Source organism: Aspergillus karnatakaensis (genome assembly GCF_047715665.1).
Source record: "Aspergillus karnatakaensis strain CBS 102800 unplaced genomic scaffold BJY04scaffold_10, whole genome shotgun sequence".
Taxonomy (NCBI): Eukaryota; Fungi; Ascomycota; class Eurotiomycetes; order Eurotiales; family Aspergillaceae; genus Aspergillus; species Aspergillus karnatakaensis.
In genome coordinates, this window is record NW_027395722.1 from 635,399 (window position 1) to 661,968 (window position 26,570).

General features: G+C 50.9%; 9 protein-coding genes across 9 annotated transcripts; 2 read left to right on the plus strand and 7 right to left on the minus strand.

Moving 5' to 3' along the window:
• Positions 1–8: 8 nt before the first annotated feature.
• Positions 9–2,962, minus strand: BJY04DRAFT_215511 (putative DNA repair protein; the record flags this gene model as incomplete). Its single annotated transcript, XM_073715495.1, has 8 exons — positions 9–1,310; positions 1,363–1,965; positions 2,011–2,279; positions 2,328–2,481; positions 2,529–2,627; positions 2,672–2,805; positions 2,863–2,880; positions 2,935–2,962. 8 exons carry the CDS (start codon positions 2,960–2,962, stop codon positions 9–11), a joined length of 2,607 nt encoding a protein of 868 aa, XP_073574362.1.
• Positions 2,963–4,547: 1,585 nt separating this feature from the next.
• Positions 4,548–7,919, plus strand: BJY04DRAFT_205973 (nitrogen permease regulating protein NPR2; the record flags this gene model as incomplete). The annotated part of the gene is made up of 5 exons (XM_073713654.1): positions 4,548–5,385; positions 6,064–6,129; positions 6,191–6,619; positions 6,663–6,802; positions 6,864–7,919. 5 exons carry the CDS (start codon positions 4,548–4,550, stop codon positions 7,917–7,919), a joined length of 2,529 nt encoding a protein of 842 aa, XP_073574363.1.
• Positions 7,920–8,093: 174 nt separating this feature from the next.
• Positions 8,094–10,563, minus strand: BJY04DRAFT_10407 (histone acetyltransferase NGG1). The gene is made up of 3 exons (XM_073707978.1): positions 9,829–10,563; positions 9,300–9,757; positions 8,094–9,251 (listed from the first exon to the last, which is right to left on the minus strand). Exons 1-3 carry the CDS (start codon positions 10,346–10,348, stop codon positions 8,268–8,270), a joined length of 1,962 nt encoding a protein of 653 aa, XP_073574364.1. The 5' UTR covers positions 10,349–10,563; the 3' UTR covers positions 8,094–8,267.
• Positions 10,564–11,155: 592 nt separating this feature from the next.
• Positions 11,156–13,166, plus strand: BJY04DRAFT_10412 (E3 ubiquitin-protein ligase RNF103). The gene is made up of 4 exons (XM_073707979.1): positions 11,156–11,445; positions 11,566–11,642; positions 11,710–12,244; positions 12,296–13,166. Exons 1-4 carry the CDS (start codon positions 11,442–11,444, stop codon positions 13,084–13,086), a joined length of 1,407 nt encoding a protein of 468 aa, XP_073574365.1. The 5' UTR covers positions 11,156–11,441; the 3' UTR covers positions 13,087–13,166.
• Positions 13,167–13,182: 16 nt separating this feature from the next.
• BJY04DRAFT_10414 (uncharacterized protein) lies at positions 13,183–14,282 on the minus strand. The gene is made up of 2 exons (XM_073707981.1): positions 13,788–14,282; positions 13,183–13,656 (listed from the first exon to the last, which is right to left on the minus strand). The coding sequence occupies exons 1-2, from the start codon at positions 14,210–14,212 to the stop codon at positions 13,218–13,220; spliced, it is 864 nt and encodes a 287-aa protein (XP_073574366.1). The 5' UTR covers positions 14,213–14,282; the 3' UTR covers positions 13,183–13,217.
• A 1,056-nt stretch (positions 14,283–15,338) lies between these two features.
• Positions 15,339–19,875, minus strand: BJY04DRAFT_225720 (HECT-type E3 ubiquitin-protein ligase). Its single transcript, XM_073718261.1, has 3 exons — positions 18,623–19,875; positions 16,552–18,564; positions 15,339–16,497 (listed from the first exon to the last, which is right to left on the minus strand). Exons 1-3 carry the CDS (start codon positions 19,200–19,202, stop codon positions 15,578–15,580), a joined length of 3,513 nt encoding a protein of 1,170 aa, XP_073574367.1. The 5' UTR covers positions 19,203–19,875; the 3' UTR covers positions 15,339–15,577.
• A 59-nt stretch (positions 19,876–19,934) lies between these two features.
• BJY04DRAFT_182802 (60S ribosomal protein eL15) lies at positions 19,935–21,545 on the minus strand. The gene is made up of 5 exons (XM_073710376.1): positions 21,415–21,545; positions 21,219–21,305; positions 20,848–21,004; positions 20,557–20,783; positions 19,935–20,488 (listed from the first exon to the last, which is right to left on the minus strand). Exons 2-5 carry the CDS (start codon positions 21,303–21,305, stop codon positions 20,348–20,350), a joined length of 612 nt encoding a protein of 203 aa, XP_073574368.1. The 5' UTR covers positions 21,415–21,545; the 3' UTR covers positions 19,935–20,347.
• A 226-nt stretch (positions 21,546–21,771) lies between these two features.
• Positions 21,772–25,286, minus strand: BJY04DRAFT_10443 (PSP1 C-terminal conserved region-domain-containing protein). Its single transcript, XM_073707986.1, has 4 exons — positions 25,129–25,286; positions 23,537–24,992; positions 22,822–23,452; positions 21,772–22,765 (listed from the first exon to the last, which is right to left on the minus strand). Exons 2-4 carry the CDS (start codon positions 24,933–24,935, stop codon positions 22,234–22,236), a joined length of 2,562 nt encoding a protein of 853 aa, XP_073574369.1. The 5' UTR covers positions 24,936–24,992; positions 25,129–25,286; the 3' UTR covers positions 21,772–22,233.
• Positions 25,287–25,396: 110 nt separating this feature from the next.
• On the minus strand, positions 25,397–26,570 carry BJY04DRAFT_182806 (uncharacterized protein). Its single transcript, XM_073710377.1, has 2 exons — positions 26,053–26,570; positions 25,397–25,995 (listed from the first exon to the last, which is right to left on the minus strand). The coding sequence occupies exon 2, from the start codon at positions 25,844–25,846 to the stop codon at positions 25,646–25,648; it is 201 nt and encodes a 66-aa protein (XP_073574370.1). The 5' UTR covers positions 25,847–25,995; positions 26,053–26,570; the 3' UTR covers positions 25,397–25,645.

Genomic DNA, 26,570 nt, shown 5'->3' on the forward strand with positions numbered 1-26,570 from the left:
TAAAAAGTCTACAACTCAACCTCTTCCTCTGTGTGATTATTCCCCGCCGAAACAACGCCCAAGCCCGACCAGGCATCGAAACTGTCTTCTCGAGCGGCGAGGTACGCTGCTCGTCGCGCTCGAAGGGATGATTCGCTCCGAAGAAGACGGCGAGGCTGAGCCTGGGTTTCTACATTGTTATTCGTCTCGTCGTGGTGGCGGTTCTGGTTCTGGTCTTCATCGCTGAGATTGATATATTCCTCGTCCCCATCATCCGTAATATCAGCATCGGTAGCTCGTGATATCTGGTTTTGGGATTGGCTCTGATCCTGGGATGCAAAGGCGGAGGTTGAGATGGTGTGCGTGCTTTGTTGGCTGGATGGTTGATTGGGGTTTGGCTTTGTTTGGTGCTCTGTCTCGCGCTCGGTATCAGAGGTTGAGTCTCGTTCTGCGTCTGTCTCCATGACGATGTCTGCGTCCAGGGTTATCCCACTGATGTCTTCATCTAGTGGGGTAGCCAGTTCTGCCGCGTGTGCAGTGGCAGTCCTCGTAGACTGCGAATTATCCACAGCAGGGTTATGGATTGCGGTTAATTGAGATTCAGATGTTTGCCCAACTAGATCTTCCATATCTTTCCGTGCTTCCGGCACAGACGCATTTGGCTGCGAGATGTCTTCATTTGTAGACCACGACGAGGGGAGAGAGCCAAGCTGCAGTTGATAGCGTTGAGAAGGGGTTTTCTGAGCGTTATTAAGGATATGCCATGCTTGGCGGATGGCGTTTCGTTTGTCTTTCGCGGCTCGCGGGCTTGGAGAGGGGAGAGTAAGGGAGTCGTTGTTTTGTGAGGAGGTGGGTTCTATAGGCGGTTGTGAAATGTCTGGGAAGGATGTTGATGTCACTGCTGAGGGCTGTGAAGGGGATGACAATATGATTATAGGCTTGGGTCTAGGTGGCTCTGGTGTGGCGGGATTATTACCAGGGCCTGAAGGAGTGAAAGCCTTCTCAGTAGTAGTATGGGCTACGTTCTGGAAAGAGCGTGAGTCACTGGCAGTGACGAGGGATGAGTGCTGAGTTGATTGGGAATCTTGTTCAGCGTCCCGTCTTGTTCGCTTTCTAGGGCGTTCGCCGATTTCGGTTGCGATGATTTCACGCATGTGTTGGTCATGGACGAACGTGTTGTCTGAGCACAGGTGGCCGAATAGACTCTGCATGGAGATATCTTCGCCCCAGTCTTGTGGATCGACTGTACATGGGTAGATATCCCGAGGCCTCAATGCACCGACTAACTCGCATAACTCAGTGTAGGAGGAATGGCGAGAGTACGGAAAATGCTATACGTAATGTTAGTGTTCTGATGGTACATGTGGACTACAATGGGCGTACGATAGTCCTTGGGAGAGTGTTTCCAAATTTATCCTTGAGAGCAGCTGGCGTCCTCGAATTCTCTGGCAGTATAGATTCTTCGCTCAAACGGCCACGACTAAGAACATCGACAAGCTCTTCCAGAGGCATCTCGTTAGCGTCCTTCATTCCGTAACCGTCGAGCGACAGAGCTCTGCTTCTGGACCTGAATGCTGTAGAGAGGGCATCTCTTGCCCTAGAAAGAGCTTGAGGATCTTGTATCTTCTCGCTACAGAGCTGCTCAAGTTGAACCAGTGATGACTGGTCCGGGAGCTCTAGTTCATGGATCTGGTATAAGTCACCCAGTCCGCCACCAGCTCCAATCTCAGGGATATCAGAGCCTTTGGTTGTCCGGCTCACAATGGGTGTTATGAAGACAGTTTTCTTTGCAGACGCGGCGGAGCAGTGAATACCAGGCTCGCAGCTATGAATTCGGGATTTTGGATCTTCAGTCAGGCAGCCAGGCACGATTCTATTTCCGAGTTCGAAGCCGCACAAGAAAGGTGCTTCGTAAGCGCCGCTTCCTTGCTTACAGGACGATGAAACAGCTTTGTACAAACCAATTTGATACCGATCCACATGGACCTGGCCAGATTAGCTGGGTAATTTGATTTCCGCGGATTGCATTACCTTGGACTTTAGAGCAGCAGCAAGAGCCACCCAAACTTCTTCATAGCCGAATGTCCACGCCCGAAAGTAGAATATCGTGTCTTCGGGATACGGCTCAAGCTTGTGCAAAAGTTCTGCTAAGCCCTCTGCTTTCGACGGAAACTCATGAAAAGTATGTGATGTGTGTGCAAACGTTGTGTCTAGGTAAATCTTGTCCAAACGCTTGGTTCCCAGTGTATATGGAATGAGGATTGGGTGGCGAATAAGTCCATTCACCCACCATGACTCCGCTATCATGCATCAGCAGAATACCCCAAGCCAGGAATAAAAGAACATACAACGTATGTCCCCAGTGTAGAGAATGGCCTTTCCATCACCTTCAATGAAGAACATCACTGCACCAGTGCAGTGGTTCGCATCTAACAGGGTGACTCTGATGGATTGCCTGGGAGTGAGTTCGATATCTGTTGGGGTGTTCAACGGAATCGGCCTCTGCACCAATCAGTATGGATTGCGCATGCTCTATGAGGATCACTAACTAAGAGCTTCGACAAATGCTTGTAGTGCAACCTTCGAGACTCGAGAATGCCATTGTTAAAGTTCATCCGGTGAGGATATTTTTCAATCCGCAAAAGGAGCTGAAGGGATCAGCTCATGTCTAGAAGATGTAGCGACAAAATACCTCTCTAGTAGCTGCAGAACAGTAAATGAATGGAGCTCTAAAGGACTCGAGTCCTTGAAGGTGGTCGCTGTGGGCATGGCTGAGGAAGCACGCCAATGGAGGGGGCCGCTCTGGATTCTTGCGAAAGTAATCGACTAGACGTGCTTTTCAGTATTGGCATTTTTTTGATACTAGAAACAGTTTAAACGCACTGGTAATGAAGGGAAACTCTATGAGTTGGTTAGTCAGTGCCTGTGCAACATGGCTCATTGGGGATGATAAACCTTCAACGATTCCATCAAAGGTCGACATTAGTGGATTATGTCAATCTAATTCAAGTCATGATTTCGACGGAGAGAGTGTGGCCCTCAACGGAGATAGAGAATGAATAGATGGATGAGGAGTGGTCAAGCTGCTGGTCGTAGTGAAAGCAGTGTGCACGTGACCGTTTACTCAATTCTATATTTCAACGCTTAACAACAACAAATCCTGCATCAAGTTCCGATTCTTGGCTATGATGGTCCATTTTGATCTTTTGACTGACGAGTAACAACCAATACAGCACAATGACCTAGATCCCTGCCTAGATTTCTCCCGTCCAGCATGGCGTGCATTCAGCCATCTCCACGACTGACAAGTAGGAGCAGCCGTTGACGACCGGGCTAGACCTCCGGCCCATTTATTTTCGAGACATGCCTCTATCATTCCGAAAAGGCAGAGCCTATCACGAACCCTGTTGAATTCCCTCATTCAAGTACCTACATGGACCCCAGCATAGCGCCCGGCGAACAACAAGGGGCGGCTGTTGACCAACTGTCCATGCAGGTAACCTCTGCGAAACGAGTGGTCGGAAGACCCGCTGGCCAACGCACTGCGATCGATGGGTTTTTGGCGAGTGGATCGTGGATAGGTGGACAAATCGACCATTGCTGGATTCAGCTGCTGTCGCATACTGAAGTGAAGTGGCTCTAACATCTCCAGCGAGCTTCCAACGCTCCACGCAACCACGCTGATGTGCTGGTCATTTGTATGCGTGGTCAGCCGACTTGAAAGGAGGTTGGCCTTATAAAATCCTTGCGCTCGCTCGCTCGTCCGTCTTCCTCTCCTTTGTTCGCTTGTTCTGAAACCTATTCAGATTACACTTATTTCCGGTGGTGCCATGATGGACACCTTTTCTTCGTCCTTGGCTCTCTAGATAAGCGGACGGTGTTGACTTCAGGTCCTCAGTACCTACTACTGCGTACCCGAGGACTGATCTGCAAGTCTACGGAGTATAGACCAGGGCAAGTGGAGGTGATATACTTACTTGATCGGAAGATCGGAAAGCTGCTCTCTTATCCGATCCTTGACAGTGGTGTGCAATTGGCAGTCGCCCCTTCGCCGTCTTGAAGCTTCCCTTCCATAGATGCGACAACTACTAAACTCTCACTCATTCCTCGTCTTGATTGTGCCATCGATTTCCTCTGGCCCAGGGAGTTAAGGCCACCTTCGTGCCACGAGAGCCACATCCAGCCCTTCATTGTTTTCAAATTTCCAATTGTTGATCGACAAGCTCTAGAAGGTTACAAAGGCCCCCAAACTGTCCGTTCCCGCAGCCGGGAGTGTACGAACCAGCGATTGCCCGCTCTCGCCTCCTTTTCCTGATTCCTTTGTTATTCGACTTGTTTCCTTTTGCTCCTGAACGCATACGGCACACGGCCTACACCAGCTTGCCTAAAATTAGCAGGTGACTGCTGTCCCCACCTTATAATAGGCTTTGCGGAGGAATCGATCCCCTCTGGATAATTTCAGTTTCGAGTCCGCTCTACCGATCCCGCCCCGTTACTTGTACCCCTAACCCGACCTGTTGCCAATTCAACTACCACCTCTCAGGTCTACTCTTCACCCAACTTCAAACATGCATAAACCATCGCTCGCTCAGATCGTACATCGAGCAACCTTTCCACGCCAGCGCACCAGTGACCCCGCAACATTTGCCGCCCATATTGCTCTCAATCTAGTCCCAGAGGTTCGCATTGAAACATCGACCTTCTATGGAACTCTAGACAGCGTGGAAGCCCAGTATCCCGGTCTGGATTATTCCTATGGCCCACATCGCATGAGACTGAGCCGCTTTCCCTGGCATCGCAAGCTGTTTCGAGTCTTCGATGAGCTCAGGTTATCAGAAGAGGAAATAGGCTCTCTATGTCGCTGGGAAGGCACGAAGTCCGCTCGGCAACGTTACGAAAAAGAGGAAGGTGTGAAGGTTCGCGACACGACCGCTGAAACAATCCGACCTGCATCGCCTTCTCCACTCCCCTCCGTCATAGTTCACCCCGAAGATGGCCCAACGCCGACTTGCCAAACTGAAATCAAACCCATGACATGCCAGGAAGTGGAGGTCCGAAGCGTTGCACTGGGTGACCGGGGTGTCGATTGTGAAATCCAGTCGCCTGAGAGTGAAGAGTCCAGTGATGACGAGATGGAAAGCTGCGGGGTGGAATTGAATCATCGCCTCCTTGCCGCAACAGCCGCACGAGAACGGGGTGCGAACGTTCCATTGGATGAAGTTTGGGAGCAGTGGCTTAAGGAAGCCGGGGAGCGTGGGAGTTACACCGACGTTCTCAGTGCGATCCGTAGAGGCCAGCCGTTGAATATCTTGTACGACCTTCCGGCCTCGATGCCACAAGGGAGCAGAGCTTCAATGCAGCATTCTGTTTCGTTTTCCGAGCCGTTGAGCCTGCCAGCATCGTCTAGTTTGCTACCGCCGAGCACTGCGATTCGGCGTCCACCCCAGTCGCCTGCAAGAGCTACACGATGATTGAGCCGACAAGATATACTTTTGATTCGATTGAAGCGATAATCGTCTTTCTCCATGGTTCCTGCTTTGTGTTTGACATCTCGCGTATTTGGGCATGACGGCGCTTCATTGGGAGGTTCTCATTTTGATCACGGGTCTGGGGCATTGTCTTTTGGGAGTTGGTTCGCGATTTGCTTTACCTCATAGATTTCTTTCTACTTTCTGTAATGTCGGCCCTGTGTTTATTCAATACCCTTGTGGCGTTGCCAGCAAGTTTTCGCCTTTTTCGGGGTTATTGGGAGTATGGGACTTGGACACTCGACCGATATAATCATAGGCAAACGAATCTGATGGCTAATATTTGGTTATTCACGACTTAATCTGTAGATTGTCCTTCATTATGCGGAGGACGGCGGACGGAACCAGATGATCCCCGCCGCGGAAGCTCCCCAAATGCTGCAACCGACCTGCTTCCCATCACCACCAACTAACCACCGCAGACGCGACCAGGGCCGCTCGTTGCCGGAAAGACTGCACACGATATGTCGGGGAGCTGTGGTCACTCATAGCGCATCCTCATTTGGACAATGCCATGGGACTTAGAGTGATATCCGACTTTCGTTCTGGATTGAAGTCGGCGACTCGCCTTGCACAATCATGATCAAGGCCATTTTCTACAGCAAGTTCGACACCCAGGAAGGTCAGTCTCTAGCTTCAGTCTCCTTGCATGCTGTTATTCGGCCCTAGCTAACATCTCAAAGGCCCAAAGGTTGTTCACCAGGTCCCCGATGGTGCAATTGCTCCCTCCAACACCGCCCCCTCACAACCCCTCTACCTCACCTTCTCGGACATATCGTTCTTCGTGATTCCCCGCCAAGAACTATGCGGGAACTTAATACAGGTGTGCACGAATGGATATCGTATTCTGGGCTACCCGATCTGTATGAAATCCATTCGATACGACCGGAATGAGTTCATCTTCAACTTCTGTCTGGTGCTAGCGGAGGAGGAGGACTTTAGCAGTTACAAGAGCGTTGTTCAGAAGTTGGCGGACTTGATGCTTGGATTAGAGGAACAAAATGGGTTTTTGTCTCGGGACCATTCTAAGAGTGGCGAAGGGAAGGTGTACAGCTTGTGCGAGACGCTGATGGAGGACTTGAACAACTATTGCGAGTGCATGATCCCCATCGGTACGTCCTCCGCTGTTCTTTCAAGGGCGCAACTAATGCATAGCAGATGAGTTGAACACGCTGAACGTTAAACTCTTCCCCGTGTACCCTTCACCCCCTCCTGTCCGCGCCTGGCAGGTCCCTCTGTTCACAGTCCGCTACCAAGCCTTTTTAGACGAGAACTGGGATTTGACCTTACAACGCGTAAGTCGCTGGCTTCACTTAAAATTGACAGGACACGCATCACTAACTCTTATGTCGCTAGATTGTTCCTCACATCAACGGGATTAACAGTATCCGGATAATATCTATGCTGGCCGACACGGACTTCTCCCTCACCTGCCGCGCGATTCGCCATCTCCTTTACTATGGCTGCCTCATCCTTCTCGATATCTTCTCGTTCTCCGCCATGTACGCGCCTACAGCACTATTCAGCTCTACAATAACCGCAGATGAAACGATGCAGCAGGAATGCGCTCGCTATGTCAACACACTCTTCGCCTCAACAATAACCGTGCCCACCGCACCGGCCGCCATCCCTCCCGGCTTCGATAAAGATGACCTTTGGCCACCCATCGGAGATCTACCATCTAGCCTCGGCACCAACAGCATAATGACTAGCAATAGCGAAAACCTCAGCCCCACGACAACCCCCAGTCCAGGAAACAACACCACGTTAGTCCCCTCAACAGCCGGAAGCACCACGGGCCCCTTACAAAAACACTCTCCCGTGGAGCGGGAGCTAGTGGATGGCGTCGGCATAATCGAACTATACGCTAGCCTAAAACAGGGTCAAACCCTGAAGCAGTGGTATCTCCAGCACAGCCGGCTCCTCACACACATCGATATTCGCCGGTTTATCACATTCGGAATTATCAAGGGCTTCCTGTATCGCGTACACAAGTATGCCCTTGCAACGGGAAACCCCGCTCCACAGTTTAAATCTGGCGCTACCACGCCGCGCTATTACCATTCATCCACACATAGCGGGCCGTCGTCGCGCGGCCCTGGAACCGGGGCGAATAGTCCCTATGCTTCGAGTGCAGGTGATGACCCTGCACCTATAGCCCATCACAACAGCCACCATCGCAGTGAAGATGGGAGAGACAGAGACCGGATGTCCCTTCACAGCGCGAGTCGCTCTGCGCTGCTGTATGACGATGACGATGATGTAGATTTCATTGATGACAAAGACCTGGTAAAGTATCTGGATGGGATGCACTGCTTTGATCAGATATGTACGGAGCTGGAGATTAGTGAGAGGGAGTTATCAAGGAGGATTAGGCGGTACCAGGGAGAGGTTTTGATCATTCATCGATGATGTTGCAGTGATGTTGTCTGGCACGGGAAAGTTTATACGTATATAGAGTCTGCTGCAGTTGATACCCACTTTTGTCCAATCGTTTTCTATGAGTCGTCTGCTTTGAATCCGGGAGTAGTAAGGTTATTGGTCATTAAGAATGGATTAATCGACATACACAGAACACCATCTCGCGATTTCCAACGCCCATCTTCATAATAAGTTAGAAAAACAGATCCTCCATGTTGCGCCAGATCATAAGTAAACCACGCTAATTCCGAAGCCCTTGGTCCATGGAATTGATGCCTTCCACCCTTACCAAGAATATTCAAAGAACATAAAAGAAGAGTACAGACAACAAGGCAACAACTACTCCTGCTCCTCATCCCACCCCTCAACTTCCGCCTTCTCATACTCAGCCATAAGCGACGGGGTGAAGATAGTGTCATTTTCGCCGGGCACAGTAGTCTTGCAGTCCTTAAAAACCGGCCCGATACAGTCACGCCAGCGCTTACGTCGCTCCATGAGCGTTCGAGCAAGATCTCCGATAGCGAGTCGACTAACACCTGAAGCACTGACGACATGGCTTCCGCCGCCGGCACCGCCGGGTCGATGTTTTGCCTGAGCGCCCTTTTTGCTCTTCCCTAGTGTTCGAGTTCGCTTAAGGTAGGCTTGTTGGACCTGCGAGTCTAGATCGTCGTGGATGGTCATGTATTCCTGGAAGGCCATGCGCTCGCGGGCGACTTCGAGAAGCCGGGATTTGCGTGCGCTGTTGATAATCATTTGTTTTTTAAATTCACTTTGGAGGAGGCGGAGGCGCTGGGCGATGTCATCGTCGTAGTGGGCGTCGTAGTCGGGGTTGTCGTCAGCGCCAAGGAAGCCTACATGGCGGAGTTCGGCTTTGAGGCGTTCGTCAAGTTGGGCGTGGTCCAGTTTCGCGGCGGGGACTTTGAAGCCGCTGGGGGATGCGGCGCGGAAGGAGGTTGCTGATGGCTGGCCCTTGGCTTCTGAGTCTCCGTTGGGCTGGTCAATGTCCATCGAGTCGCCGTTGAGACCGTTTATTGAGATATCACCATTTGTGGTGCCGTTTGTGGTGGCATCGTCGGTGGGTGCGCGGTGTTCGTATCGGAGTAAAGAGTATAAACGACTGACCAAAGGACCCACGGATATTTTATCGGTCTCTGCGGTTTCATCGGTCACCTGGTCGATATTTCCCCGGCCTTCATTCAAGGACAATCGTTCGCGGTCGCCGTTGGGCTGGTCGATGTTCATAAGATTATCCTCCTCAGCCCATACTTCTGCATAGTATTTTTTTCCACGCTTCGGCATGATGAATGGTGTTACTCGGTCGCCCTACGACAGTAAGTATATTGCACGGCTTGACACGATATCTGAACCAACCTTTTCTTTCAAGAAAGCTATATCTTCTTCCACCATAGGCCGTACATAAGAGTCGATGTAGGCGAGGAAGGTATTGGCGTTCACTTGATTTGTCGGCTTAGCGTTGCTGAAATCCCGATCCGGAGGGATTCCAGCCATCAAGTGTCGCAAATCGCTTGCGGGAAAAACGTTGACACTGAATATCTCTTTTTTCTCATCGTCGGTCATGCCAGGCTCCACGTCTCGGATATGGTATATTGTTGGATCATCGAACTTGAGTGGATTCGGACCGAAAACTTGGATCTGGGGTACGGCTGGAGCAGGCTCAGGTTGATGCGATTCGGAGCTGTCGTCGGAGCCAGGTGAGCCTGCATCCGAGCCGTCTCCATTTTGCCGCGGGGAAGCCAGCGATGTCGGGGATAGTGATGAGATTTCTTCGGATGCTGCCTTCTTAGACCTTTTAGACGCTGGAGAAGCGGCTAAGAGCACGAGATCAGTAATCAGTTTGATTGTGTTTGAGGCGCTGGATACGGCCTGTATGAAAACTCACCTCCTTCGACTTTCGTCTCTCTGCCATCCTGCCGACTGAGTTCATGTGCTCCGTGTGCTAATGGCCGCTCTTCCTTCGAGCTGCTGCCCCGATCCTTTCGCTTCTTGTGTTTCGCTGACTTGGAGGCTTTGCTTTCCTCCTCCTCATCGTCCACCTCGCGCTTCACGTACTCGGGCTCATCCACCACCTCCTTGCGCTTCTGAGATAGTTCCCTGATTCCAGCGTTGCAAGCATCACCACGAGCCTCTGCCAATTGGCTGAGAGACTTCAGATGTTCCATCAACGACTCCAGGGATTTCGAATCCGGGATAGGGCCTACCCCTCCCATGCGCTCTAAGATTTCTCCATATTGTATGGTCGTAGGGATGAGTAGTTTCGATGCATCATTGTCAAGGTAGCTCGCGAAGGGGGCGGATGTCGCGGTCGGACCTGAGCTAAAACTCGAGTTGGGAGTAGTATTTCGGCTTCGCGATGGTCGCACGTCGCGGCCTTTTCCCTTTCCTTTGTTCGCAGATGGCATGGCTAAAGATTAGACCTTTTAAGCATGTATTTGTCGTAGATATGATTCGAAAGGTAATGTCTCAATAGATGGGAGGCACCTCAATAGTTCATGTTGCTCAAGCTCTGAACGGCACAGACCTTAGCAAGTGTGGTTTTTTAGGTAAATAGAGCCTTGCAAATCAATGTAGTCAAGAGAAGGGATAGTCAAGTAAGGAGGATAGCCTGCAGTATCTGATAATTGCAGCAACATCTTGTCTTCATGAAGGCGGAGTGAGGTTGTCCATCATGGGCGCTGAAGCACGTGACAAGATATGGGGGGCCGCGATAAGCGATAAGAATAGATAAGAAGATCGACCGGGGTGGTGATCACCACTAGTAGTCTAGTACTTCGTCCTTGACACTCACCCTATTTTTGTTTGCCTTCTTTTTCCAAAAATGGGGTTTCCGTGGGCTTCCCAAACTTGAGGATCGTATATGCACTCCTCTGCATTAGCTGCTCTTTGGATGTATATCTTGGGCCGTTCCTAAGCGCCGTGTAAGCGCTGGTGTCGAGAATGAAGGAAGAGGGATCGCCTTGGCCATTCAGCCATGCAGGCTTTTTAAGTTGTTGACGAAGCTCAAATATAGCCTGTTCAGCTAGGCATAGACTCTTCAGGGCAGCACAACCCCCCACCTGAGCAGAAGAGCATTACCCTGCGGGACACCTCTCCTTCCATCCCCGTCCCTCGATTGTCCGCAAACGTCGATAGTGCTCCACCACCAGCGGCGTCATACTCCGGAACGAGAAGAGCCTATCGATTCTGGGCTCTGGTCGGGAAGGAAATTGGTGAAAATTGGTGACATGCACAGTTTTCTTTTACTCTTTATTGCTCTCGCCTCGAGTCACTGGATCTTTCCTGCATAGTTCTTAGGTCCTTTGAGCAGCGCGAAGATCAATTGACCAACTGGGTAAAACACGACTTGTCATATCATTTGCCGATGAACTATTGATCATACCTTCACACCAGCTTCGCAGAGTTGCGCTCGAAAGTCCTTGTGTTGGATCGCTGGAATCAATTGACAATGCGCATCTAATTCCATGAACGTCCCCAGTTGTCTAAAGGTTTCCATCTATGTGTATGGCCCCGATTTGCTACAGGCTTGACATATTCCGCTCGCTTTCTGGATTACACTGTCCGCTGTACACAGCGCTTGTCCACTTGGGAGCTTATCAGCTAACGTATAATACTGCTCTAGCCGCCAAATCTTTCAGCACGACAGCGACGCTCTTTGCGAGCCCAGATCGCGCGAGTAATTCAACATCATCAGTCAACGTATGTTCTCTTCCACCAACGCAAGTCCTCCAGTGGTCGTCTTTTCGGAAGCTAACTCAACCTACAGGGCAGCGCACCCTTCCACTTTGTTGTCAATGGCCGTATACAGACATTAGCTACGCAAAATGCACCAAGCAATGAATCCATCAAGGGACTCCTCTTCGTTCCAAATATCGACAGCCATGATGCTTGCGATAACACAACAGCACCATTTATTCCGGCTAACGTGACTCGCTATCAGGATGTCGTCCAGTATAGCCACAAAACCATCGGGCTTGCGCCGTGGATAACGTCAGAGTGTAGCCAGTCGTTTCTTGACGCCTCAAGGCGTGTAGGAACTCGAGCTTTGGTGTTCTATCAGCCATTTAGCGGTAGCGCAAAGCCGCCGCCGTCTCATGACCCGACCTGGCTTTTCGATGGGAGGTCTTCCTGGGAAGATGAAATTCAATTTCCGGTTTATGCCATACCCGGGCCCGCCGGAAGCACTTTGATGGAACAGCTCTCACTGTATGCAGGCGGTGGGCCACTCACTAAAGATCAACATAATACATCTATGGCGTCTTCGGAAAAGGATGTGCGGCTTTTTACAATCATTGACTTGGGTGAGTAGATCATGGTCCGCTGTTCTGAGCATGTAGCTAACTTTGTATTAGAAAAGAGTGACAAGAAAACAGCAAGCATTTGGGGCTTTTTGCTGGTCATCCTCGGGACGCTTTTAGTCCTCTGTATAATTCTGCTCCTTCTGTTCCAGCTTATAAAAAGACGGCGGCGGGAAGAGCTGCAGCGGCGATTGGCAATGAGCGGCTCAGATCACGATCACCACGACCTCCAGCATTTCAGAGTCCCACAAGAGTTCATTGCAAAGCTTCCAGTTTACATATTCCCAAGCCTAGACGACATTGACGGAAATGACTTACGAGAAACTCCATACGACGGCGACAGAAATGGTGCTGAAACGGCGGTTACTATAGAAGTTGAGCAGACAGCCGATCAAAGGAAATTAGAGGCTGAAACAGGGACACAAATAACAAAATACAACAGTGCCATCAGAGCGGAGGAGGCACCTTCCGCAGAGGAGAGCATCAAGATAAGCAGAGCAAAGATTGACGATATATCCCTGCGACCAACTCTGCAGGATCCGCTGCCACCTGCTGTGAATACCGGATTCCGTCCCCTGAAACATGCGAATCGATTGAGCCGCTCGCAAACCACATGCGCCATCTGCCTTGATGATTTCGTTCCTGCATCTTCGGTTGTACGGGAACTGCCGTGCGGCCATATCTACCATCCTGGGTGTATCGATGTCTCCCTAACACAAAGCAGCAGTCTTTGCCCACTGTGCAAGAAAAGCGTATTGTCGCCAGAATTCTATCCAATAACTTTCCCGGACACGGTGTACCGGGAGGACAGCTTGCGGGAATCGTTTTTGCTCCGTCAGGCTTGAGTTTCTCAGTGCCCATTTTGTTATGATACCCCTAGCACATAGACTTTGATATACCACGAATCTGATTTCTAACAATTGGCACCACTTACGAGCATCGAACAACCAGAAATAAATTTATATTAAACCCACCTCTAAGCAAATTTATCATGCTTCCCACTAACTCTAACATCCAAAACCTCCTCATGAAAATTCCCCTCCTTCCTCGCCCTTCTTAACCGCTTGACCTCATCCTCCTCCAACTTTCTCCCAACTAGCTCCTCCAGCTCCTTCCGACTGATCTTCTCCCTTGCCTTCGTCTCCTTACTCGCCTTAATCCTCGGCTTAAACCGCGCTTGCATCCGGATGCGCACCGTCGTCTGGAACGAAAGACTAGCCTCGTCACCTCGAATCTCAACACCCTTAGCCCCCTCCTTCACTCCCACAAACGTATCCGTCACCCCACTTCCCCCAAGTGTCTGCATAAAGAAAGTCCCGGGAATATCAGGCGACGGGTGTATAAGGAAGGACTCATGCTGGGAGATCGCCGACGCCGTCGCGCTGAAGAGGCCATACTTGTCGCAGGAGAGATATCTAACCACCACGTCGCATGATTAGCACACATCCGGAATTCCAGAACCTCAACACCCCGCTGCTAGTAGACCAAGCACTCAAAACGAAGCAAGGATAAAGATTGAGGAAAGAAAGTGAGTGGATAAACAAACCTTCCATGTCCCCCCTTCAAACTAACCCCCTCCGTTCCCGCCACCCTCGTCGCAACCCAGACCTGGCGCACATCATGGGGCTCCGCCGTCCTCGGATCCCCATCAATCAGATTCTCAATCTCACTGGCGTACACCTTCCCCTGGATATCAGAAGCGATACAAGTTGGCGGGTCGGAGGGAAGAACGATCAGAATCGGGCCGGTGATGTCGGCTGCTGTGTCGGCAGAGACCCAAGATTGGTCGGAGGCGGTAGCTTCAAGTGCTTCCTCAGTCTGAGCTTCTGACAAGTCTGTAGAGGGTTTGGATTGTTTGGGTTTGGACGGAGCGGGTGCGGAGGAGTCGGGGTCGTAGCTTGTGGAGGAGGGTTGCTTGCGCTTCTTGGATTTGGGCGGTTTGTCGCCTTTGAATGTGAGGGGTTTGACCATGTTAAACTATTGCTTTTCGGAGTTTATGGTTAGGATTGGGAATTGGGACGCTGGACGAGAGAAAGATGATGCGGAGCAGGCTTGCGTGAAAGGTCAAGATTGAAGCTCGAAATCCGATTGCGCTTATCGATAACCTTGAATTTAGGCTAAACTTAATCGGGTCTATATAGTTTGGAGTTGAACTGTGGGGTGCCTTTGAGCAAGGACTTCAGGATCCTACGTAGTATATCGTAGACTGTCATATACCATGTAAAGATTGTTGCAGTTTTGAGGAGGACTAGGGTTTCGAAATTACTGGGAAGGAGCGGCTTGATAGAACGCCCATCGCGCCTTCCCTTCGAAGAGAACATACCTAGAAAATGATGTAGGAAGGAGCTACCAAGCCAGCGCTCCTACCTATTAAGCATGGTAATTGAAGAGGAAGATACGAGTCCAGAGTGGGAAAGAGCTATCCAGTCCCTAGTGTGGACGCCCATTGCACCTTCCTCACAATGTGAGTATATACCCACCCGGAAGGAGCGATATAAGGCAAGAAGGAGCGACCAAGCCATCGCTCCTGCCTCTTCAAGCGAAATTCAAATAAGGAAGTTACAGACTCTGAACAGAAAGAAGCGACCCTTCCCCTCGCGCCTTCTTCACAATACGAGCATGAATCGGGAAGGGACAACATAACTAAGGCAGGAAGGTTGGAAACTGTTATACATGGCTCCGAGTCCGGTCCTCACGGCCGTGCAGTGATTGAACTTGGCAGTCACGTCAATAGAGTACTTAGTGTTGAGTCATTGACTGATATACATGGCAATATGGATCTCCCCCACAGAGATCCGCATGTCTCCTTGCACTTTGTTGAGTGACAGTTTTTCCCCGCGAGAGAGAGAACGATGAATTTAAGTATACTAGGCCTATCTCTACCACAAATCCCTGGAGATGCTGGGGGACGACGCCCTCTTCCGAGCAAGCTCAATCCTGTTCGACGCGAAGCCAATCGAACCCAAAGGAAGGTCTCAATTCTACAGATGTTTATTTCTTTTTCATCTTCGCTATTCTGTATTGTCCAACTCAGCCCCTCCGTTACTCTCACTTTATCGCACCAATAGCTTCCTAGTCTCATCAGGATAACTAATAAACCAGATAATAATATTTTGTGCTTTTTCATTTATCTAGATAATCCCGCTCCAAGGCAAAGCCTGCAAGCACCAGCTGAAAGGAGACAATCGTCCTGTCGGGTAGCCATCCATCACATATGCACCCATGTCTATCTGTATGGATAGGCATGATAGTTATTGACTGCACCGGAGTAACTCGTAGCCCTAATACCCAACCGTTTCAGACTTCCTATCATCTGCGCCCCTCGGACATCACTAGTTACCTCAACCCAAACCCCTCACTCCCAACCACAGCCTCCGAAAGCAATTTCTCGAACTTCTCCCTTGACCTATACCGATAAAGCCCAAGTCGGTTGAAACAAGTCTGCGCAATCGGGAATCTAGGCGAGTCATCACCAAGACACATCAACTGGATCGTCAGACTGGTTGCCCCCACCGCCGGGATGCGATCACTGCTCGTAATAAAGGAGAGTATTTTTCGCTGCGCCTGGGGATCTGTACGCTCAAAGTACTCCCAGAACCATTGGACCACTGGCTCGAGCTCGGGTCGAGGTGTGGACCAGTTTAGGTATGTGGCTACGGCTCTGAGGGAGCGGACGTCTAGGGGTTCGTCTGAGCCGCGGACTAGGAGTTCGATTTCCTCGGGGCGGAAGAGAGAGAGGGCGTTGCCGCCGCAGACACTGAAGAAGCCGCGGCGGAAGGGTTCGAATTGACGTGTGACTGCTGTGTCGAGGTGATAGTGGACGTAAAGGTCGACGAATTCTCGGCGGTTCGCGTTGGTGACTTGTTTCTTGTCGCCGCCGGAGCAAAGAGGGATAGTGACGATCTCGCCGTAGCGGTCGATGTCGGCGACAAAATTGTGGCAGAAGGTTTCCGCAACATCACCGTCAAACTCTAATAGCCTCCTCAGGCCTCTCGCCAGCGCAGGTCGATACTCTGCCAAGTCGTCTAGGCTGCATTTATACGTTGGGCGCGAAGTCATCGGCTGAGGACCACTCGTCTGCGGCGCTGCCGCCAATAGCTTCTTGAATGCGAACGGCGGAAGAGCAACATCTAGAATGATCGAGTTGTAAATCGCTAGGCCTAGCACAACACCGACCAAAAAGAACTGCTCCGACGATTCCAAGCAGAGAGGGTTGAAGTAGCAGTACTGCGAATCTTCGTCGTAGAGGAAAAGCCCTAGATCGCAGATTAGTGCCAACATACAACAATACAGGGTAACGCTTTACACACCATGATTCGGATCAAACACCTCACGCACAAGAAGCAAGAACCACTCCTTGCGGAGCCCGCCGGCGTCAACGCCTTCCTCGCCAATAAAACCGATTCGTAGTCCCTTCTTCATCTCCTCCGGACTGGATCCTAGGACCTCACTTACTCGTTGAAGGCTATCTTCCACTAAACAGTCACGGCGCACTTTCAGCACAAAATACTGACTTACAGCCTTTCGAGTCAAAATGCTGTTAAAAAAAGCCTCGCGAGCCTTGACCTCCATTTGACGACGAGCATCGTGTTCCAAGATTTGAATCTTGGCTCCGATACTGAGAAAGAAGGGGTATTGACAGAATGAGAACTTTGTCGTCTTTGACTCCCATGCCTCGAAATCAGCAACCACAAGGTTCGAATAATCGAGCCTCGTGTTATAGAATGAGCTGATTGGGATCAGGTGTCCTCGCGGGCACCCATGCGCCTTGGATGTAAACGTCAAGTTGGCTCCAGCTGGCTTCCGAGCAATATCGGCATTGTTCGCAGTGAAAAGTAATGCCATTACCCGACCAGCCGACCGGACTTGCCAGTCATCACGGTATGTCATGGACATTTCCTCTTCTTTTTTCATTGCCGGCTTAGTCTGATTTATCCCATTGATGGCAGCGTGTAACTCTGACGGGGTGTTCATAGCGGCGCTAGATAGACTAGGTATCAGATAGCTGTCGTTGTTTGCTGATTCACTGCGCCTTCGTACATGCTGGCGAGATAGACGATACGTCACGAATCTACCAACAAGCTCAACTATCTTCTCAAATTGTCCTACGGCGAAGCGTGAAAACCACGACACGAGGTAGTGATGACAATCATTTGGTAAGTTGGCTAAGAGGCCCAGTATCCGCTTGATAATGCCGGGATGGTATGTTGGCTGGCCTTTGGGGCCATTGATCTTACTGCCATTCAACTGTCCATATTTGATGTCTCCGGGGCGCAGGCGCCTCGTATCGCTGTGCGCTGTCGTGAGGTTCGCGAGCGCCGGGTTGGGTGGATGGATCAATGGGTTGGCAAGCAGTATGAGGAGAAACCTCATATCATCCGGCTTTTTCAGAGGTCGTCTGGGCCGCTTGAGCAGGTTCTCTGTAGCTTTTAGAAGTGTTCTGTGCAGGTGTATTCGCGAGTCCCTTATTTCAGTTTCAATAACACTCAAGTCTGCGGCGTTCCACGCCTCACCTCTTACATCGTCCGCACCGATTTGAGCTGGCTGCATCAATGACCAGGTTTCGACCCATGATGTTCCGGCGGACAAGATAAGCTGATACCATTGGTCGACGTCATCCCAGTTTATTCGTGGACTCCGAGAGCTGACTGTCTTTGTACTCTTGTGTTTTGGCGGGACATGAGGAGTCTCTGTAGTTGCTTCTTCATCGACCATCCACCAAGAAGAATTCTCAGCCAAATCGCCCATTAAAAGGGTCTTAGCGTCCAGTTCAACACCCTGGTTTGGCTGAAGATTTCCGAGACTTTGTTCACCCTCGCGGTCGGGCCGGTTATTGTCAGGAGTGTGGCGTGGAACATGTTGAGGGCTCTGAAAGGACACGTTTAGAGTGTCGCAACCTTTGAACCCTGATATAATATAGTCTTCCAACTCTCGGAATATATAAAGGCGCTTATCTTTCCTTTCGCCATGCCGTGGTCGACCATCTTGTCGAGGCTGCGCATGCCTGGGTGTATTCCGGGTATCTGGGCCGTCTTTGGGCGGAGGTACCGGAGTAAACGGTGTCCTTGGATAGCTGGAGCTTTGAAATGGTCTGCCACCAGCATCAAGCCGCTCGGGTGTGATTGATGATGATGCACTACGGCCGCGTGGAGCTTTGGGGTGCTGAAGCACGGGTAGATGTGCAGGCGCGGCCTTTGACTGCGAAAAATCTTGACCGAGCCCGTCCTTCGAAGGCACTTGCGGAGCCCCCAGTTCTTGTTGTAGATGAGCATATATACAGTGATCAATAACAGCCCTCGTTCTCTCAATAGTCAATGGTATAGCTGTGAGAGCTGTCAGCCCGTTGCCAAAGACCAGTAAATGTTTGGTAGGGCGACTTACCTTTCCTCGGAATTGCCTGCAGGGGCGGTTTTGTATCTTTTCTCGAGCTCACCTCACTAGCTAAACTTTTCGACTCCTGATATGGTTCCAAATCGTTCACGGTCAAGCACTCGGTACATCGAAAGACCTTCAAATTCCGTGGCCACCGCACAGTATTATTGCACGCCATGCACTTCCCAGTCGTCAACTCCTCCCTATGTTGCGGCCGCGGTACGCCCATGCCCTTCCGAGGGCTCCCAGATAGGGCAGGTAAATAGACATCGTCTTCATCGTCATCGTCGTCCGTGTCCAAGCCAGCTTCCATCGACACCGATTTATTCCTCCGCTTTCCCACCGCTGTCAAAGCCGTCGCAAACGGTTGGCTGATTGATCGCCTGTGCCCCCGATCATAGGGCGGGGGTGATGGCGGGGAGAGGAATGGGGCGCCGCCGGTTACTCTCGTGTTCGGGTCGCCATGACGCGAGCGATTTGGAGAGCGTCCTCCCACTATTGGCACGCGGATAGGGCTCGTGCTGGTCTGGACGCCGGCCGGATTGGATGATGGATGGACCGACGGCTTATGCGCAGCCCCGGAAGGCATGTGGGCGCATTAGTCGCACCGACTCGTTGCCAATCCGTTTTGTATTGTCGGGGAGGCTATCTTTATGGGAGTTCCCATATATTGTGCCAACGGCGTCGGGTCTGACAGCCGTCAAGGGTGGATGCAGCTGCGGTAGCTGGACCCCGCAATCCGGACGGTCTGGATGCAACGGCGATCGGTTCCTGCCGACGATACTGGTAACGCGATGGGGCACCTGAAGAAGAAATCATGCGATCAGTAAGGTTCGAATAAAAGGTCCGGAGTACAGCGGGGAAAACAGGAAACAGCATACGGAGAAGGAGCGTTGTTGGACCTGAAAGAGAGCTGAGGAAGCGGATACGAACGCCCACAGTCAAGTGTCACATGAGCACTTTACTTCTTCAACAGCACGCCAAAGGTGATCTTGCAGAGGATAACTTGAGTTCTGAAGGAGATTAGAGAGAAGAAGAACGCAAACCAAGGCTGGTGGAAGGATCGCCAGCAGCGGTTACGCAAGACAGCGTGGACCAGTAGAGAAACTGGATAATTGGCCCGAGACCTGTTGTTGTCTCACAGTCCGGATCCATCAAGAGGGCTCAAGACAGGTCAGATAATTCCGCCGTAAGCAGGATGCATTCATTTCATGGAAGCTGGTGTTCCTTGGTCGTAATGGTAGGCTATACATAGGTTGGGCGGTTGATTGAGAGTGAGTCTAGTCAGGAACTGGTGGGTTTCACTGCAACGTGCAACCCTACTATTTTTGGATGGGCCCATTCTTGGACATTCTTTACCTAGGTAGCAATCTGTCTTGACTCTTGACATCATGGGTTACAGAATAGAACCTTAGCCATTTGGAGTACAACCTTGAAGCAACTTATCCCTTCTCCATTATTTCCCAGCACTAGCACAACGCACTACGCTTACAGGCAGAGGATGCTCTATGAAACGGAAAACAGTCGTCATACTTCGTTAAAGAAATAGCCGAGTCGGGGAATCATGCTTGAAAATAAAAGGATTTTTGCTAACACCCGATCCAAGGGATCTGTTGCATTAATCTCGCAGCCTGACAGCTCAATGAAGAAGCGAGCATGGGCCCAAATAGACACGTCCACATAAATAGCTTTTTCCCATTGCCCAAAGCCTCCACAAACTCCAACAGCCTACGCTTAACGGTAACGCCAGTAGCTCTGGGTGTTCTGGCGCTTCCAGGTGTGGCGGCGGCCAGAGGAGGTGTTGTTGTAGCGGTGGCCCTTGTTGATACCACGGGACTTCTTGCCGGTAGCGGTGAGACCACGGGCCTCGCGGTGCTAAATAAAAGAATTCCAGTTAGAACACTGTTTCCACTCGATGGAAGCAGGGAATATCGTTGACAAACCTTGTGGACGGGGTTGACAATCCAGTTGATGCGGGCATCGCGGCGGATGGCCTTGTGCTGGGGGTCGACGAGGATGACCTCGAAGTACTTGTAGGTGGAGTCCTGGTTGATCCAGTAGGAGTTCAGGACGCGCAAGTTGGCGCAGCGGCGGCCAACACGCTCCTCAGCGGTAGCAGCGAGAGCACGCTGGTACTTGAGCTGGTTGACTCCCATGTTGGTGGGCTTGCCTGTGTGCGAAATATTCCAATTAACCACTGCCTCCTAACACCAATAATAACAGAAAGAGCATACCGTAGGTGGCACCCTTGGGCACGGGCCTCTTGCGGCCACCGCGGCGCACACGGATACGGTAGATAACGTATCCCTGCTTGGCCTTGTAACCGAGACGACGGGCCTTGTCGGGACGAGAAGGACGGGAAGCACGGTGGATAGCGTTCAGCTGACGGAGCTATATTGATGCACTCTCAGCAAAGTTCAACGAGTGTATAGCAAGACACAACTTGTGTGCCACAACATCCATCCGCCGGCGAAAAGAAGTTTTTTCGTTCTTGTCGAGCCGCCTAGAAAGAACCCTCTCTGCAACGAAAAAGGTATCCCTATGGCATAGCAAACGAGCACCCGGCGGGGTGTTAAACAATCGAATCTTGGGGGGGGATTCTCACCTCCCAGCAACGGACACGCAGCAGGAAGCGAATCACATCGGACTGCTTCTTCTTCTGAATCTCTTCGACGTACTTGAGGGCACCCATCTGGACGAGGAATCACCGATTAGTTTCGATCAGAAAACTTGTCGAGAATTGTCTTTCGCAATTGATGGAGCAAAGGCGACTCGCGAGGTATGGTAGAGGTTCGACTCACCTTGTCGGCTGGAGGTCGTCGGCGTGTCGGTTTATCGTCAACTGCAAAAGTTCAAGAAGATCTCGAGGAGAACTCTTTGGAGGAGAGAGTTGTGTGTGGCGCTAGTCGGTTAGCGAGCTTTGCGGGTCCAATCAACGTGGATCTACCTTCCTGCCTCAGGCAGAAACAGGGCAAGCCATTTTTTTCCCTTTTGGCCTTACACGCAAGGCAGAATTTTGAGGCAACCCTCTTCCCATCAATAATAGCTAGGGTGCTTTTCTCCTAACTACCCGTGTGACAAACAAGCCTACTACTAGAGAGATCCAAGTACCATGACACCGTCGTTCTGGATCCTAACTCTGTATCATGCATCAAGAAGCCCCCGAATGACTCTTTGTTACCTAGTCAATCTCCAGTACCATTGTAGTAACTAAACCCGTCTTCGTAAAACTGAGAACATACACAAACTGAAGAACGATGCAAGCTAACAGGAGGGGGGTTGTACACTAGTTGGGGGAAAAAAGAGATAACTGAATCTTTCACGCAAAAAACAACTGTCTGGAGAAGAAATCCACCGCGCCATTCGACCGTGATCAAGCTGGAAAAGTCTATTGTAAACCCGCGCCAACGACAGACCATATTCTTTCTTGACCCATTGCACATGATTTCTAGTTTCTTGCGAGACATTTAAAAAGGAAGATAGGAGATGAGAAAGGGGAAAATTAGGTACAGGAGGAATCCATAGGCGGGATAAACAGTCTTGAAATCCGGGGGAATTGCCGTACAAAAGGAGCTAAGAATCGAATACGACCAGGGAAAGTCGCCTCCAGAGAACCGGCTTCAAGAGTTAAGCGATAGGCCTTGGAAGTGATTGAGGTATTCGGCTGGGCTGGCATGAATTCGAGATGGAATATTGTTACCCTTCGACGTGGCGGCATAGTCGGAGTATCCAGACTCCAAGGGACCGTATCCAGCCTGGGAGTAGGAGGCAAAGGGGTCAACAGAGCCAAGCCCAGTGATACCAGCATCGGGCTGACGAGATGTAGTATCGAATTGCTGGTAGGTATCTCCGTACCCGCTGCGTAACAACCCCATCTGACTAGAAACACCATCGCGCCCAGCATCGAGACCGTCACGAGGCTGGCCATAAACTCTGGCATCGCGCTGGTGAGTACGATCTGCCTGAGTGTCTGGGCCATAGCCAAGAGGGTTGGGGCTAGCAAGGCCAGCAGTGGGAGGAGTAACAAATGATGCTGGGTTAATGGCCGACATCCATATTCTAGTTTTGTAAATCTTAAAGAGGTCGGTAACAAGGGAATTGAAGTTGATGTATGAGTCGGCGAAATAGTAGAAGGTAAGTTTCTTCCAGTCCCTATTCTATGAGTTAGTTTCAAGATACTAATGAGAGATAGCAAGACAGTCACTCACATCTGGAACTCTGCGTCGAGGATCTCCATATTGAGACGGTGCTCGACGACCTTCTGCTGGCAGACACGCTTTGCTTTCGCCTCATTTCCCTCTTTGTCACGCAAAGTCAAGATTTCATGGTTCTGGGCCAGTCTCTTGATCAGCTTCGGCTTGATCTCACCGGCAGTCTCCTGCACTCCATGCCCACCGTGAGGCCCCATGCCACCAATAGCGCTCCGGCTGCCCATTCCTGGAACACCTCCAGGGGCGCCAACAGCGCTCGTTGCACCATTCTGGCCTTGTCTCGAGAACATCATCAACCACTTGTAATGCTCTTCGGCATACTTCTGCTTGTATTCACGCGCCTTCTGCAGGGAGACATTCGCTTGCTGGATAGTTCCAAGGTCGGTGCCACGGTCCGCCTCAACAATGACCAGGTCCCCAGGTTTCACTTGAAGGCCAGTGTCCTCTTGGATGTAGAATACATCCGCACGGTGACACTTGAACGTCACAATGTACAGCAGCTGGTTTGAGTGGGAGTGCGCAGGTTGGTGGCGGCCATAAGGGTTAAAGCCTGGATGAAGTGAAGGGGTGATTGGAGACTGGGCTTCGGCGGCGCTGCGAAAAGACGGATCACGAGCGAAGTAAGACTCTGCAAATCGACGAGCTCGTAAATACTCGGTCTCCATTTCATGCTCCTCGGGGCGAGGTAGCGTGGCAAGGCGCTGGTACTCACGATTTTGGCCAGGTGCATTCGAGGCGGGACCTTCGCTCAAATTGGCATAGCTATCCTCCTGTTCGCTCAGTCCAGAATGAGGGTTACTGGCTCCCTGTGCTTCTCCAGATATAGAGGGATGCCTCATTGGAATCTCCGCGAAGGAATGGCGCCGGCTTTGGGGAATATCCGCAAGGCTACCAAATCCAAGGGAGGTTTGCCAGTGGGCCTTTCTGATGTTTTCGAGGGCGCGATTCTCCAGAGGAGCGTAAGAAGAAAACTGTTTCTCCAAGTTGACGGAGTGTTCGGAGAACCTCCTCCTCGGGTTATTGTAGATGTCGTTGTATCCGGGGATATTACCGACTTCATCCAAATCCTCTACTGCAAGATCCGCTTCTTCGGGAACACTTCCTTGAATGCGATGAGCATTACGAAGGCTACCACCAATGGCGTATCCACCAGCTGCCGAGGTAGTTGAGAGGGCGCGGTCTCTAAATGAGCTGTCCATTTGCCCCGCTGCCTGGCGCAACATGGCATTCTCTCGAGCGAGTTGCTCGATAGTGCGTGCTTGGTTTGCGGTGTAATTGCTGTAGCTACCGTCCGATCCACCGGGGCTCTCGGCCTCATCGTCTTCGTCTTCACGAACACGACCAAGTGTAGCGGGGTCATGGCCTAGCTCCCCAAGGAGACTAGGGCGAGACGAGCGATGTTGCAACCCAGAATACTGTGTTCCATTGCGAGGGCGGCCGCCGGCGTATGCGGTGGAAGACTTGCTGCCAGCCATCGTCACACCCAAGACTTCTGGGTCTAGCTGGCCCACCGAGTACGACTGAGAACGGTAGGTCTTTGGAGTCGGGTGGAGAGGAATAGAGAATGGAATCGAGGAATCGCCAGAGGTCCGCGTGGTTGGGCTTAAGAGTTCATCGGACAAGAAGTTGCCTGCAGTGGGTGGTATGGTCATTGTAGGAGATGGAACAATTTCCGAAAGCCGAGACGGAGGCTCCTTGCGGGTTTCAGTGTTCCAAATCCCAGTGCCCCATGGGAAAGAACTATTGCCCACATTGTTCCAGGTGATGGAGCTGTTCAGGCCGGGGCTTGTGTTAATTTGCCAACCAGTTTGATCGGTAGCGGGGCTTGTTGGGTTAGAAACTCCCGAGGACACAGGGCCAGAGAGCGAGGCCTTTCGTGGCATAGATGCAGGAATTTCGTTGAGCCAAGAAGTTCGGCGTGCAGGCTTATGTGTAGGCGCAGTGGAGGGTGTAGGCAGAGGGTGTTCTCCATCATCATCAGAAGATGCGAGAGCCTCAGAGTCAGGAGTCGAGCGACGAATACCAGGGTGAGTTTTCTCCAACCTGGATGACGCGTTGTTGGGAGGGGTATGGGAAGCCGAAAGCGGCTTGTTGTTGGACGCTGCAGCCATGATATCGTGCGCGCGTGAGTGCGACGAGGTCAGATTCAAGGTTCAACCAACAGAATGCTATATAGACCGTGTCAGTGGGGCTTTGGAGCTATGGACAGTACAGTATGGTTTAAATGAAGGAGAGGTGAAAAGGTGATGACTGTGTTGTGAAAGAGGGGAACAGCAGGGTTATGAAAAGAAAACATAGACTTACCAGACGTCACGTCACCAACAAATAATGGCAAAGGTTCCGAGTGAATATGAGATTGTTGATCTTGATGCCGAGACAGACTTGTTCACTGGTTCCATGTTTCATAAAGATCAGGGGCTGCCTCTTTTGCGCAGGGTATCATCAGAAAGCAGGCTGCTTACCTCTTGGAACGGCTGGTTTAGTCAATACTCTTTGACCTCACAGATATCTGGGTAGATATAGCCAGTTATCAGGTAGAAGGCCCTCGTGGTGTGTAGCCTGTGAGTTAGGGCTCAATGTTAGCTTGATGCTAAACCCGCACGATGAGATCCACAAGAATGAAGCGCAGATAAGGTGAGTCGGGAGCAGAGCACATGAACAAGAAATTCGATATTGTCTCAGGGCAGAACAGCTGAACAGGTGGTATAAGGACGTTGAATCAGGTACTATCAGGTAGACCGGCAACGAAGCGCAGATAACTCATGAAACCAAAGACACATCCTCGCTGCGCTTCCACGCTACTAAGACGATGCTTAAAGGTTCAAAGGCTGATCCCACGAATGATTCCCGCCATATAGAAAAGCGGCCATGTATCAACGCTGTATGCCATCACAGCCCATAGCCACGAACATCGCCCAATATCCATGACCAGCATGTCTCCAGTGCTCGTGCACAATAACCGTAGCCCGTCTCGCAAATGAGCAACTTCGTAGACAAATTGCGGATAAAGGCAGGAGCGCATTCATGAGCAAAATTGAAGAAGTATATCACATACCTTGTGGTATAGAGCACAGTCTGAACTGAGCCGAAAGATGCTATAGCACTGTAAATTACTCCCAGCCTCTTGAAACGAAAGAAAAATTGAAGCGCCGTAGGAATTCGTGATCGCGTCTATAACTCTCATTCGTCAGCTTGCGGCACGCTCCAGCGCATAGTCAAGGAACTCACCAGTCTAAAGTAAAACGAAACTTTTTAAGTCTATCCAAGCCAGCAACGCAGGATCGTTTAGTACCACGGTGAAATTAACCGCCTTTCAAAACAATTAAGCGCCGTAGAAGAAGCGACCAGGCTTCCGGTCTAAAACGTATAAGAGGGTGGGTGGCGCTGTTCGCGACAAGTCGAGGGTGCCGAGGGCGTCGAGGAGGATGCGTCTAGTCGGGGTCGTAGGAATATAAATCTTTTTTTTTTGTCTTTTGCTCCCTGTTTATTTATTGTACCCCAGTACACGGCGAGAATATTAAGTCTAAACGGAGGACGACTCTGACTCGCGACGATAGGGACGTGACTGAAAAAGCGGGATCGTTGAAGGTGGTAGCGTGACCATCAGTGACGTTGAAGAAAGCGATCTGGCTCCAGTAACTATGGGCGGATCCCCGTCAGGAGCAGCGCATCTTGAGGTGAACGGGGAAAAAAGTAAAGCGAGTAAGACGGTCGTGCGATTCGGTCGACGAGGGAGTCAGGTGAGG

Coding starts and splice junctions, on each gene's coding strand:
- BJY04DRAFT_10407 (XM_073707978.1), bottom strand. CDS start 10,348: ATGCCATCTGCGAACAAAGGAAAGGGAAAAGGCCGCGACGTGCGACCA. Junction 9,758..9,828: donor AGAGACGAAAGTCGAAGGAG/GTGAGTTTTCAT, acceptor TCGTGCTCTTAG/CCGCTTCTCCAGCGTCTAAA. Junction 9,252..9,299: donor TAGCTTTCTTGAAAGAAAAG/GTTGGTTCAGAT, acceptor TTACTGTCGTAG/GGCGACCGAGTAACACCATT.
- BJY04DRAFT_10412 (XM_073707979.1), top strand. Junction 11,643..11,709: donor ATTCAACATCATCAGTCAAC/GTATGTTCTCTT, acceptor CTCAACCTACAG/GGCAGCGCACCCTTCCACTT. Junction 12,245..12,295: donor TTTTACAATCATTGACTTGG/GTGAGTAGATCA, acceptor ACTTTGTATTAG/AAAAGAGTGACAAGAAAACA.
- BJY04DRAFT_10414 (XM_073707981.1), bottom strand. CDS start 14,212: ATGGTCAAACCCCTCACATTCAAAGGCGACAAACCGCCCAAATCCAAG. Junction 13,657..13,787: donor TTGAAGGGGGGACATGGAAG/GTTTGTTTATCC, acceptor CGTGGTGGTTAG/ATATCTCTCCTGCGACAAGT.
- BJY04DRAFT_225720 (XM_073718261.1), bottom strand. CDS start 19,202: ATGCCTTCCGGGGCTGCGCATAAGCCGTCGGTCCATCCATCATCCAAT. Junction 18,565..18,622: donor GCAGGCAATTCCGAGGAAAG/GTAAGTCGCCCT, acceptor CAGCTCTCACAG/CTATACCATTGACTATTGAG. Junction 16,498..16,551: donor GGTGTTTGATCCGAATCATG/GTGTGTAAAGCG, acceptor TCTGCGATCTAG/GGCTTTTCCTCTACGACGAA.
- BJY04DRAFT_182802 (XM_073710376.1), bottom strand. CDS start 21,305: ATGGGTGCCCTCAAGTACGTCGAAGAGATTCAGAAGAAGAAGCAGTCC. Junction 21,005..21,218: donor TGCGTGTCCGTTGCTGGGAG/GTGAGAATCCCC, acceptor GCATCAATATAG/CTCCGTCAGCTGAACGCTAT. Junction 20,489..20,556: donor TTGTCAACCCCGTCCACAAG/GTTTGTCAACGA, acceptor TCTTTTATTTAG/CACCGCGAGGCCCGTGGTCT.
- BJY04DRAFT_10443 (XM_073707986.1), bottom strand. CDS start 24,935: ATGGCTGCAGCGTCCAACAACAAGCCGCTTTCGGCTTCCCATACCCCT. Junction 23,453..23,536: donor GAATGCACCTGGCCAAAATC/GTGAGTACCAGC, acceptor GTCGATTTGCAG/AGTCTTACTTCGCTCGTGAT. Junction 22,766..22,821: donor CTCGACGCAGAGTTCCAGAT/GTGAGTGACTGT, acceptor CTCATAGAATAG/GGACTGGAAGAAACTTACCT.
- BJY04DRAFT_182806 (XM_073710377.1), bottom strand. CDS start 25,846: ATGCGCTCCTGCCTTTATCCGCAATTTGTCTACGAAGTTGCTCATTTG.